The 14,179-nt window shown below is 31.4% G+C and overlaps 1 protein-coding gene across 2 annotated transcripts in view; it reads right to left on the bottom strand.

Annotated features, from left to right (window-relative positions):
• LOC123712931 (MOXD1 homolog 1-like) overlaps nucleotides 1–14,179 on the bottom strand; it is a 66,896-nt gene that overhangs the window by 26,132 nt on the left and 26,585 nt on the right. For both annotated transcript variants that reach the window (XM_045666320.1, XM_045666321.1), the window contains exon 2: nucleotides 4,951–5,411. In XM_045666320.1, coding sequence (XP_045522276.1) covers nucleotides 4,951–5,373 — 423 coding nt within the window. In that variant the 5' untranslated portion in view covers nucleotides 5,374–5,411. The remainder of the gene's footprint in view (nucleotides 1–4,950; nucleotides 5,412–14,179) is intronic.

The raw sequence follows: 14,179 nt of genomic DNA, 5'->3' as shown, positions 1-14,179 counted from the left end.
CGCTAAATCAGTAGGGATTACAGATTTTATTAACTTTTTTTATTTGCTGACACTGCTAACTTTTACTATTATTAATATTTGTTTCTACTGAGAATTAGATTCTTATTTATCTTTTTTGCGACTGAGGCGGAAACTAGCTGCTGTGGTCTCTGGCAGAATGACCAGCGCTGTGGAACAACTCTGTTCCTCAGCATAATGCTGAGCCAGGGCCAATTACAACCATAGCACACACGCATTACACAATTAAACCTTTTTCTTTAAAAAAAATTGTTATCGCTCTATTATTATAATTTTTTATTTTTATTTTTGATTATTGTTATTTTATGTGTTTCTATGTGTGTAATAAATGTTATGACTGTCTATGAATTTATGTTAACATTACTATTATGCCTACATATGATAGGAACAGGACGCTGATTCGCTAAAATCAGTGTTGTTTGATGTAGTGTAATTGATCATGGAGCAGATGTATTGTGTGTGTTTTATTCAAAACAATTAGGAAATTACACGTTTCCGTTTGTCATCCGTGCCCGAAATCCGGCGGGCATCATACCTAAGATGCTGAGTGTAAGGTGAAAAACTATAGGTGATTTTATAAAGTTCGAATTACCACGTCTTTTTATAGCTAATCTATTGAATTTAAATAAATATTATGATCGATTTTTCGTTATGCAGTTTGAAATTGACCACTGCTACAATTTTATAACTTATTACAAGAGGAAACAGAAGACGATTTAAACCAGAACATACAATTATCTTCTGCGCAATTGCAGTATAAATAATTTAGTTACGTTGTAGTGGCTTTGTACAAAGTACACACATTATTCAGTACAATTTACTGTAATCTGGGATAAGAATGACAAAAAGGTTTCTAAATTAAACTACTGTAAGAATTTTGTAACGAGAATTTGAACATTTTTGACGTTTCACGTACCTACAGGAATTGTGTTATTTATAAATTAATGAAAAGTCAGTGTCAGTAGTGATACTTCCTTTAAACAATGGTTAAGTTTGCTTTTCACTGTTGTGGTCGTGCGTTTGGCTATATCTATGGATTTTTAATACTATGTGCGCAATAAGAATGCGCATTGTACATAAAATCATTGTGAGGAGATCGGAATGTCTTAAATTTTTCCGGAATTTGACTGGACCTGTGACTCAGAAGCTGATCAACTACTAGATACACATATATTTTGCACTAAGTTGTGCTCTCAATTGTCATCTCCAATTAAGAAGCACTAATTATAAAGCAAAAAGCAACTAAGAAGGCAAAGATGTGTTTCAATTTTTGCATATGCCTTTAATGTAAGGTGAGAATAGAAATGTCATAAGTACAGTTCACAATTAACAAAGGACCGTAATTACTATACGTGAGAATTTTTTAAAGAATTCCAACGAGTAATGATAATTTTATCACCCTTTGTTTTTTAACAAGAAATATTCGCGTAAATTACACATAACTGTAACAAAAGAATACAGTGTTTCAAATAACATTTCATTTTAATATATGGGATTTTTAAATTGTATACCTACTTTAAGTATTATATCCATATATAAAACGCATTTAGCAGTTGCTAATAATCACATTGTTTAAACATTTAATTTGTGCCTTTTTATCTCAAACGATTTTTTTTATCGACTAATACATACTTTGACCTTCACTAAATTAAAAGTTGTTCCAAATAAGCATGAAGGTAATGTAAACAACGTAGTTTATTTAACATATAAGCTGAAATTAGGGCAATCGAAGCCTTCTTGGTAACGACCAATGTAAAACCATGCATTATTTTAAATCTCGTTCGATAAATCTAAATACATTTCATAACTGTATGAAACAAAAATCACGGCAAACTTATTATTTGCATGTAAAATAGATTAAACAAAAAAAAATTGAATTATGGTAGTTGTTAATATGGTAAGGTGATTCCAAGCATACTTAAAAATATTAATAAATTTAAATAATGCTAAGCAGAAATACAGATTTAGAAGATATTTATAGAATCGTTCTCACTCTTTAATTTATTGTTTACGCTTATAAACATGGAAAGAGAATAATTCAAATGATTTATTTGTGATTTCTTAGGATATTAATGAAACCCACTTTTTTCTATTATGAATTCTACACTAATACAAGGTGGACATAAATATATGTTTGACTAATATTGAGATGCGGGTAAAAGAAGAGTTGTGTGGTGGCGTTCGAGGGCATATAAATACTACATAATATAGAACCCTGCCGACAGCTACTTTGTCGTTCCTCGACATCGTTAGCATTAAGTCTTTGGGATTTATTGTAAGACAGAGTGATCCTAAAGGATTCTGTATTTTTTTACTTACTAGACGACTTGTGAAACTTCGTTTCACCTAAATAAATTTGTGTCAAAACTAAATATCAAATAATTAAAAAAGACCAAAGAGATCGGACTTCATACAGCAGCTATGAAACACAATCGAAATATACAACAACAATCTGCCAATTTTTTATTTCTAAAAAGACAAAAGTCATTCAAATATATGATGTGATGCCAGCCCAGCTAGGAAAAGTTTTTTTGAAAAATTCAACTACCGTTTTAATATTATTGTTTATTTATTATTTCCCACCATTTCAGCTTTTAGAAAGACAAACCAAGCAATTCATTATATTAAATATAATAAACACAGATTATTTTGTAGTAGGAAAACTACTTCCGATTTAATCATTAAAAACCCTACTATGTACGCGAACGAGGCATGGCATATGTAATTCCTTTTTCCGGGCAAATACGCCGCCAGAGCAATTAGATACTAGTTTATTGTACTTTTTCTCGCAACAATGACAAGTATGAGATGACATGTGACAACCGACATGGACCGGTGCGTGGACGTTAACACCGCGCCATTGTTCAAACATTATGTAACTATTGTGACAATAGTAATAAGAATCTCAGCGATCTATTGCAAGTATACAGTTACATGCATTTTGTCCTTTTGTAAAAAAAAATTTAAAAGTACCTACTGCGACTCGTGAAATGTATACGTTCGTGTACAGCCCGGAAACACGCCTTTTACTTACCACCGAGATGTTTGAATTCATTACTTTGAATTTGCAAACTTATTCACACACTGGGAAGAAAGGTACCGACTTAGTTAAAAATGTTTATAATGTCACTAAGTTATTAACAATAAAAATTATTACACCCTTCAGATACGTAACGAGTGAAGCGCTCGTTTTTCGTTTGTTTGTCTATACGTTATCAATTTGCGATTTGCTAAAATAACTGTTCTTTTGTGTTTGAAGCATTAAACGCATTAACCGAAATCAAAAACATTTAATTCGCGAATCAATGTCAAGATAAACAAATCATAAATGGTCCTTCATTCATAAAAACAAGTTTGCTCACTCGAGTCAAGTATAAAAAGTGAATTTCATTTCAGTGTAACCCTATCGTCACTTTTATTTTATTTTGTACAAAATTGAACATATTGGATTACTGTAACATTAAAAGCAGTTAATTTGATATCGGAGCTCTTGGGAGCATAAATTTTAGCTCGACCGCCATTTATCAAACCCCTTTGGTTAATAAACAGTGAACATTGTTAAGCACAAAGAATTGAAGAGTTCTAATCAAGATTTTTAAAAAAGACCCCCAATACACTAGACGTTATTTAGTGAACGATTTTTTTATTTTTTTCTCAAATAAGTGTCAATTTAAAATTATTTTAACCTAACTATGATAATAAAAGGAACTAATTTTTAACATGATTCTATATAGACAAGCGATCTTTACTTAAGTTAACATCTGTAATATTGATTTGGCTTATTTATATTGATTAATCCCAAGACACAATTGTGTTGAAAACTAGACAATTACATCAGTAATAAATTTATATAAAAGTTATGTACTATGATCCCAAAAGAATTAATATATTTTTAATAACTGTGATTTGGTGTGCGTACATTTTACCACAGTCTATATAATGGAAATTCAACGGTGCAGCATGAAGGAAATTACCCGCAGTAACATTTTATCGCTCCCAGATACATAGTGTATGATATATATTCCACTGGTTTTTAGTGTTTAGGCGACTTATTGTGGGTAAATAAATATTTTAGAAACAGCCTTCGCGTCTAGCCTTTTCTCATTTAGCTCAAGCAATTGAAGCCGTATACGATTTATCTTGATTAAGATTACAGAGCGGACATTGTTTCTATGGATCTACAAGGTCAGATTATATAAACAAGCAATACTATTGTAATATTCTTAAAATGTACCTATATGTGAAAAATTTTGTACAAGAAATGGTTGATTTTATAGTCTTAATTTTACATTTTGTTAATATAAAAAATATTAATTGTTTTATTCATTAGGCCTTATATGTTTTGTATTCTTCCACGTATGAACTACGAAAGAGTATGTGGTCACTCATAACATAGGGACGTCCCTAGGACTAGCGTCTGTATGTGGCTACAATACAATTTTGTCATTTAGTATTGCTATATATTTAAATAATATAGGCATGACCATTTTTATGCTTAGGGATTTAAAAAATACCTAAGCATAAAAATGGATATCATATTAGCAGCAAAGAAGGGCCGAAATATAATAAGTTAAAGTTTAAAAGATATCGCGTATAAAACATGTTTAGAAAAACTTGCCGCGACCACCAAAAACGTGTATCGTGAGAAGGCAACAACAGGTGTACCGGCCCACCGCAGTTTTGAATTTGGAACGCTGAAGATTTTCGATCTTTATTTTCAATCTTCATACCCAATCTTAAAAGAGAGATCGCGGATGGGAATTACAGTGCCGATAAAGCTTTTAAAACATTTAGTTTTTGTAATTATGTACCTTTGAAATATGTAAACTGTTCAAAACATATTTTTAACAGCTGTTGTGATTCTTTAACTTTGTTGATATAGAAGCTCAGATCAAAAGCTTTCTGTGATTTTATTCATAATTTATTACTTACCAGTAATTGAGCATTTCCATGCCTGTCATCCACCCAAGCAACAACCAAGTCGGCGCCTCGCATATTTCTCCCAGAATTAAACCCCAAACCAACATAACCACGAGTTCTCGCCTCTAGTCTAAACGTTATACTCGAATCACTGTTCACCCATCGCAATAATACATCGCCGTTCTCATCCAATCGTTCTGAGTGTGCCCATATTAAACTCGATTCATACGATCTCGAATCGAATGATTCCCTCCGATGCCGCGTTCTATATTCGTTAACTATCCGAGTCGTTCTCTCGTTCTTTTTCTCTGTCTGTATCCGTAATGTCTGGTTCTGGTTTGCCGATAAATCATTCGGCTGTATCTGCCTGTGTCTTGGTAGTTTAGCATCACATAAAAGTGAAACGCTTAAAATAAAAAGTGCTAGTGCATTCATTTTATCTTCAGTCTTATCTGCACATCACTTTGAAGTACCTGTAAAAAGAAATTACTCGTTAAAGTTATACTGGCTGAAAATTTAAAAAGAAACTGAAGATTTTAAAGTGTTGAATATAACAACGGAAATAACTTATATTTTTCTATTCTTAAGCTCCTTGATAACAAGCTTGTTGAAATAATTGACTTGCATTGTTACAATTCTTTATGAACCAAACAATTACCCAATTATTAACTCCGTAAATCATTAGGTATTTTTGCAGAGATAGCCTTGTGGCTTCAGCGTGAGACTCTTATTCCTGAAGTCGTAGATACGGTACCCGGCTGTGCACTAATGGACTTTCTTTCCATGTACGCATTTGATATTCACTCGAACGGTGAAGGAAAACATCGGGCGGAAACTGGATTGCCCTAGCCGCAGGAGACTGATTATCTAAAAATCTTTTTAGATAGACAGAAATCTATGGGCCAGACCTAATTATTTTGTTTTCTCTTTCAGACCAAAAAAACTGCGGCAACAAATAAATGCCTTTAGTTAAACAATACTAATTTCATTATAATTTTTATGACTAAATGAAAATTACCAAATGCAAATATATATTACATATCAACTCCAAGAAATAGTTGTGATACAATCACGACTAATTTGGTTAGAAAGACTAAGAAATATTACTAAGTTTTAATCTTTCCCGCTTAAAATTAACATAATCTGATGTACTTTTAAATATACTTTTTATGAATTCAGATGTTAAGAACTTTTTTATTTTTAATATAAATTATTCAAATTAGTGAGCGAGTAGTATCTTGTTTAAATTTCGTTATTAATTTAAGTGTTTATGGTTTTATAAGTTTTTGTTTTAAATTTGGTAACATGTGCCTTCCGAGCCATAGCTGAAACCAAAATTACTAATCAGTCATACTATTAACTTCTTTCAGCCAGTAATTCTTTAAAACAATATCCTACATATTGTTTTAAAGAAGAGAACAATATATTTGGTAAATATTCTATATTTGCACACTAATTTATACTTAATTTTTGTGACAATCTCTAATCGTTCCCCAAAATAGAATACCCACTCGAACCTTGGACCTACCGACGGAACCTAGCCCCGCGCTTGGTTGTTCCGCCGTAACCATTTAACGCCCGAGAAAACGCCGACATTTCCCCGTGTTTCATCGAAAACAATTAACCAAGCGTGGGGCTTGTCAAAAGAACTATTATTTACGAAACCACATTAAATATATATGAATTTTATCTATTTAAAGTACTCATAATTTAAGATATTTATAATAAAAATCATCTATTTATTAAAATACCTAATATAACAAACTCGTATTTATGGTAAAAAGCACCGGATATTGGTGAGAAGGTTATTAATATTCGAATTATTATAAACAATGAGTATATATCAACTATATCGCTATAAACTAACTAAATAGTAACGTATTCGTTATACAATTTTAGAAACACTAACACTATACTCGTGCAAAGGATTATATATACTTTTTTATCAATAAGGCTTTAGACAGGTATATTCCAAGTATTTATTTAAAATAATGACGATATTATCGCGCTATTCACAAGTCTGTTTCATAAAGAACCCAATATATATTCAGTGCACGGGAAATATAAGGAAGAATATGACTTTGAAGCAACCTTTGTACACATCTGTGACCGGGAACCTTAGCGTGAAGAATTTATGACCAAATCACTGAATATATTTGCTGATAAGATTTTGTTACAGGTGTTGTATTTTTTTGCAAAAAAGTCTTTGAGCTAAAACTATAGTATAGATTAGATTCGTTACACTTAAGATATGGTTTATACAATAAACATTTAGTGATACTGTAACTATAGTTGAGTTGAGCTTTATCATCAGCCGTCAAGGCAGAATACAAAAATTCCACAACTGAGCGTTTCATAAAGCGTTTTTTTCCGCGCTCCACCACTATGTGGAAGCGGCTGCCCACAGAAGTATTTCCAAACCAATTCGACTTAGGGTCATTCACGAAAGGAGCGTACCATTTTAAAAGTCTGGCAACGCAATTGCGAGCCTGGCAATGCAATACATGAGTGGCGGTAACAAACAATTGTTCTTGACTTAAGGTTTTTTCATATGTAATCAATCCTTTGTTCCCATACCGTCATTAATTTTTTTACAGTTAAAACGCATTATACATGCGTTACATTATATTCCTGTTAACTTATAGTTTAAACTTTGACCCACAATTGACCCGTTTCTCCTGTTACGAAATATACCGTTGTTAAGCTTTTTATAAATATTAATTGAAATATCGTTCCACGAGGATTCAACGTGGAGCAAATAGATAGCTTTTATAATTACACCCCGTGATTGAAACTTTTAAATTATTAAATATTTTATATAAAGTTCCGTATTTGTAAATTATTTTGCCATACATAAAATCTCCAATCACCAATTTTGTTGAGCTTTTCGGTTGTATTGAAAGCTGTATAAATTGATATTATTTTTTAGGTTTTGCTTATATCAACACGATTATTCGTCCCCAGACCTCGCGTCACCTTTCATAGATACATCAGTGGCGATCCTAAACAATTATACGCCGATATTGATTAAGGTCCAATTACGATAGCGATCGGGTTCCAAAAAGAATCAAAGATTATGAAACTATAACTAACTATGTCTAACAATTTTCAATGTCTGAAATAACCAACGAATTCTTTGGATTAAAAGGTAATTGAACTTGGAATTAAAAAATATTTTTTGCCTATCATTGCATAAAAGCGTTGATGTTTTTACTCTATAACAAAAAAGTCATGCCGCTAATGTCTCTGGTTTCAATCCACTTTTTCGTGCGTTTTAAGCGGAACGGAAAGACAAAAAACAATTGCATCTTAAGATAAGGCGATTATCCACTTATTGGACGGAAGTGTAAACCGCGGAGCTTGTTATGGTCAAAAATATAAAGGATTTTAAGCGAGCCATGACAAATTGTATTGGTTTCCTGTGCGAAAGTCAACGACTTTCGGATGCTTTTACTACTATAAAATGTTTTTACTATCATTAAAACGGTTTTTTTCTCTATAAACGCCTTATGAAGTTTTGATACAAACTCTATAGCCAAGAGTTTGCCTAAGTATGAAACACAAACGAATGCCAGCGAGCTGGGTGGATACAGCCGGATACATTAAAATTAGGTGTTGTAATTAGCACGTTCTTTTGATGTCATATTTAATTTGTAACGTTTCAAACGTTTACTGATAGCGAGCATCAAATAAACTCTTGCAAAAAAGGTCAATTTTATTAATTAAATGAAGTTTAAATGTCTGACGTAATCTATATACTTATAATAGTGTTAATTAATACGCGTGAAGTTAATTCTAGAAAATTTTTAATATTTATTTTGGATGAATTCTTTACAACCGATGTACATGGCACACATAATACACACGGTACATACAATAAGAAGTGGTCAGCAAGAAAGATAGTTTTGTCTTTTTTAAATTAAATAAAGTTATAGATGTAAAAACCTAATAACGAGTGCGACCTCCTCTTACGTATTAATTAACACGATCATAAGTATGTATGTATGTATGTGTGGACTCAGTTTCCGCACTTAGGCTCTCAGTAGGTCCATTGTGCGTAAAGTCCTGGCTAACTTCCTAACTACTAACACAACCATAAGTATTACAAACTACGTCATACAATAGAATTACATTTAATTTTCTGACATCGACCATAGTATGTAAATTTCCTTAGGTGCATATTTTTTTAGGAAATAGTTTTTGTTATGTTAACATGTATATTTATTGCAGAAAGTATATATATAATTAGGTATATCCTAATTAGAACAACCCAACTATTTATATCAAAACTTTGATTTATTTTTCACACAGAAATGCTCTTAAGTTTATAATCATGTCTTCTGTCAAATAAGCAAATTCTCGAGATGCGAATCTCATAATTAAACTATGCACCAACCAAGTTTCTCGCTACGATGAAACTTATGAAGCGTTTTCGCTTTGTTAATTTTCTCATTAGATTTGATAAAGACATACTAACGAATTGTGTGTAGAATTTAGTATTAAACTATTTCTGACGGTTTGTATAAAACGTATGTAGAATTTAATATTAAAATAAAAGTGACGGTTTGTATAAAACTTCGCTGCAACTGCGCGTATTTAACATAAATGTAAATTTGAAATAAAGAACTCTATTACATAAAGGTGTTATTTTAAATACGAATTTAATGTTATTTTAAATTCATATAATTTATATTTACCTTCTAGGATAATAATAGAACGATGCGTCAACATCACCTTGCATCTTACACAATTGTGTACGTAGGCGGCCTATTTATCATTCCACTTACCATTAGAGTGTAGAAATCTAGATATTGCAAAATTGTGCATGATTAATGGAATTAATGAACTTTATAACAAATGAAATACTTTTTACAGTTACGCATTATATGTTAATGGAAATCTACTTTCAACATTACTTTTATTAATTTAATAGATAACACTCATGCAGTTATTGGACCATTTACAAAAAACTCGAGTACCGAATAAAATTACACTTAACTGCAACAGTTATTTACACTACATTATGTACAGAAAAAAATATTAAGTTACATAAGTATATATAAACGCTAAAGACTACATAAAAACATTTAAAGAAAAGCCTTATTGACATGCAACATATAATAAATTGCTTTGACTTGAAGAAACTCTTTTGCTTTTGTTTACAATCTAATAATACAATATATAATCAATACTTCATTATATCGAAAAATATGGAAATTCGTATATTTACTATGTAAATAATTAATTAAGTATCCGGTTATTTGATATATTAGTTCTCACGAAAAATATATGTTTGCGAAAAATAACTTATCTTTTAAGGACGACGTTTCCTTTTATTCTGTTTGACGTATTGATAAGATTAATAATTAAATAATTGGTGTAAAACGTTCCATTGGACCTTTGTTGCTCCATTCCAGACCTCTCTCGGGTTAGATTCTCGATGCTTATGAAATGTTAACTAACCAATTTTTGTATGGATTCATTGGTAAAGTTCTAATAATAGTAATATTATAATTATCTCTTGTTCGAAGGCGATCAATTCCTTATTTGCCCTTAATCATAAACAGTCAAAATCTGTTATAACGACATCGAAGGGACTACTCATATTTGGTCTTAAAAGTTGATAGTCGTAACAGCCGATGACGTTGTTATTACCTAATACAATAGAATTTAGCCGGGACCTTTGATTTTGGTCAATATAACCGGTATGTTGTTCTAAACGATGTCGTCGTAAACGGTTTTGACTGTAGTAAAATCATTGTTGATGTAAAAAATACATATTTAAAATGATCCTTATTTAGAAAGGTACTGACCAATCTTATAGTAAGAATAAACGAGTATATTGAGTTTCTACAGGACTTAAATAAATAATAAACATGTTTATGTATTAGCTTTCACATTTCCTAATATTCACACTGGAGTCATATCGATCGTGTTTGATGAGTGTACTTTATAAGGTACTACAAATTAGGTAAATACATAAGAACCGTTGTCACATCCGGTGACAGATTCATATCCGGTTATTGAATGTAATCGATAACCATTACACTTCCTGTGAAATCGAAACGGGGCAAATACTCGTATTATGGTAAACGCGTATGAAATATCATACTAGTAGTATAGTACTAAATAATCGAAAGATTTGACACTTTGACTTTAATTATTTAATTAAAATTATTTTGAAAAGTGATTTCATATGAAATAAATAATTATTAATTCCGATATATATACGGGATTTGCTTACACTTGATAAATATCAAAGTTCAGTAAATCCTCGATATCCCGACTAAGCACTCTTCCAACCTCACTCTGCCCTTACTGAAGACCTTCATAAAACATTTGAAAGTATTCTATCTGTATATTAAAATGCACAATTCACTCCATACATCCATCGCAAATCGGAATCGTAAGCTAAATTTACTATAAAGTTCACAAGCATCTTTACAAAGAAATATGCTCGCCGTTATATTAAACAGAGCTCGGAATCACGGAAACGTTTTTGCATTGCAGTCGGTTCGTTTTTGTAATTATGAGAAATATTAATATCCGCTCCGTAACGGGATTTGAAGTTAAATTTTATTTGTAGTTCGTGCTTTTAATTGTATTTTTGATTACTAATATTATCATTAACTTTAATATGCTCATCTTAAACGCTGTATAGGTGATAATGGCTGTATAGGTAGTGAAATGTGGTCTATATGAGGTTTTGGAAACGAATTGCAATTTTATTCTTATACATTCCACGTCTTCCCCATTATATTCAAGATTAATGCTGTTCTTTTAGATTAAGATTCAGAAAATAGGTGTTTAATTCGTTTAAAGTAAAACTCTCATACTGTATTGTATTTGTCAGCCCTCGCTGTCAGTGAGTAGTCTCGGAGTGATACCTCTCGCTTGTTGTCGTTTCTGAATTTCACCTTTTGTATAAATCTGTCATTGAAGTTTCTAACGCGTATAGAAGAGATGCTACCTCCAAATAGTATGCCTGCCTATCTTAGTTATTTTTGACTATGCATTTGCGTGTTGTTCACACGAGAATGCAAGTGCGTGCTCCTATTTCACCATGCCTCTTGCTGATGTCATGTGGAACATGGTGTTATGGTTGAAGCTTACAAACGTTGTGTAATAAAAAAAACTTGGCGATTAAAAAGAGTGGCGGAGAGTTTATAGCCAGTTCTTGTCTTCCGTTCTACGCCCTTGATTTGAGAACTGGCAGTCAATTTAAAATTAGAAGAATTTACTGTATATTTATTTTTTATTGACGTTCATAAGTGTACATTGTGTTACCTATATGAATAAATGATTTTTGACTTTGACTTTATTAGTTATAGTATTGCCTTTGGTTAACATAGCTTTTGCACATTGAAAGAAAACAATTTTTTATCCGGATTAAAGCTATTTTTATTATTATAAACATATAATTATACAAATAGCTTTAATCCGGTTAAAAAAATGTTTTCTTTTATTAGTTATTTTAAGATAAAACTCATCAAACTAAATTGTAGTAATTCGCATCGTGTACTCGTGTGAGTTAACATGTTTTGATTTATAGCCTTTACGCTTTATAAACAGTGGTGTATTTTGATATTCGCGTTTTGTTCGTGAAATGGTGATTTTATAAATTCATGCTGCATACAATCTGCATATAACAATGACTTTGGAAAGTTGGGAACGCGTTCTTCAATATCAAATTAAAGTTAACACAAATGCATATTTCTTGGAAAATAAATATGATACAAGTTGGTTGCATATGAATATTATTTAGTAGTTGTAAGTTAGACATATTAGCTATCGCGAAATAAATGCCACATATTGTTATACTACTTAAAATATAGCATGGTTTAGTCTCTTCATTACACCGGTAATAAAATTTGACAGAAACACATAGGTAAGTCTTGCGAGTCACTAGGCAAAAGTAAAATTAGTAATTTTAAACTCGTTTTTAACCAGCATTTTCATCGTATCGAATGGAAAGGTGTAAACGACACTTAAGACTCGATTGTCTAACAAATATTCTCACGAATTATTTACGCGGAACAGATGGTAATAACTGCTGCTGATTTAATAACTGTTTGGGTGATTGTTGATTAGCCACGGTTGTGTCCAACACGAGAGCTTGGTCAAATATTTTTACATAGACGATATCATGCAAAACTGTAAGACGGATTAGATATCACATGTATAGTACGTATAATACAATAAATGGGTTATTAAAAAAATTGTGATTATACAAACAACTTAAAAAATATATAACAACTTGTTTAGGGTGCTACTGAAGGATTATTAGTTGTATGTGTGATAGAAGATAAACCCACATTAGTTTTACCGTTTCTGATGTTGTAATTTAAACAGTTTTTTTTTTGTTTTTTATTGGAGAAGAATATATGTCTTTATCTTTAGGGTCGAGGCCTCAGATTTCTGTTTTACGATTATATACTTTTTCCAATAGGTTGGTGCGTCATTCCGAGATTTGGTTGACTATACTATGTTTTCATTCAACGTTCGAGTGAGTGTTAACGCACACAAAAACAAAGTTATTTTTATTTAAGTCTGTTGGTGCACAGCCGGGGATCAAACCTACGACCTCGGGGATGAGAAACGCTCGCTGAAGGCACTAGGCCAACACTGCTGCTCTACATTTATTACATAAGTTTTTATTACGATTATTTTAGTTCCATCAAAAATAGTTTGAATGTTTGTATATCTTTAAAGTTACTAAGATCCTGAATATCTTATTTAAGACATGCGAAAAACAATATATAAAGAATAACGCCTTATCTTTCTTGGATACGAATAATATGAAATAAGGTTTTATTGGTATAAATCTACCAAATAGTCGTTTAATACTTATTAAAAGCATTTACGATACAGGTATTCGAAACACTGAAGATATATTTATCGAAATACAACAGCTGTATAGAGCTGACATTTTGCTCGAGGAATCACATATTTAACATGCAGCTGTAGTGTGTTTAAGTGTTTTGTTAAAGCTATGTAGATGTTGCTTTGTCACCATTATCTATATTTACCGTGTTTAAAATTCGATTGCTGAAGTATTCAAAACGTCGAGTTTTGGAAATAATTTATAAAATTTGCGTTTTTATGCGTCAGAGTTATAGTGTATGCAAGTTTTCTTATTAAGTTTCTATATAAGTTTGAAAAACGAAAGATGTTTTAAATATAGTTTGAAAATAAAAGTTTTGTTTTGAAGTGAAAACAATTTATAGAAATTGACAATATG

This window comes from Pieris brassicae, chromosome 8 (genome assembly GCF_905147105.1).
Source record: "Pieris brassicae chromosome 8, ilPieBrab1.1, whole genome shotgun sequence".
Lineage (NCBI taxonomy): Eukaryota > Metazoa > Arthropoda > Insecta > Lepidoptera > Pieridae > Pieris > Pieris brassicae.
Note: the sequence above shows the minus strand (reverse complement) of the source record. Positions and strands in the feature narration are given on the sequence as shown.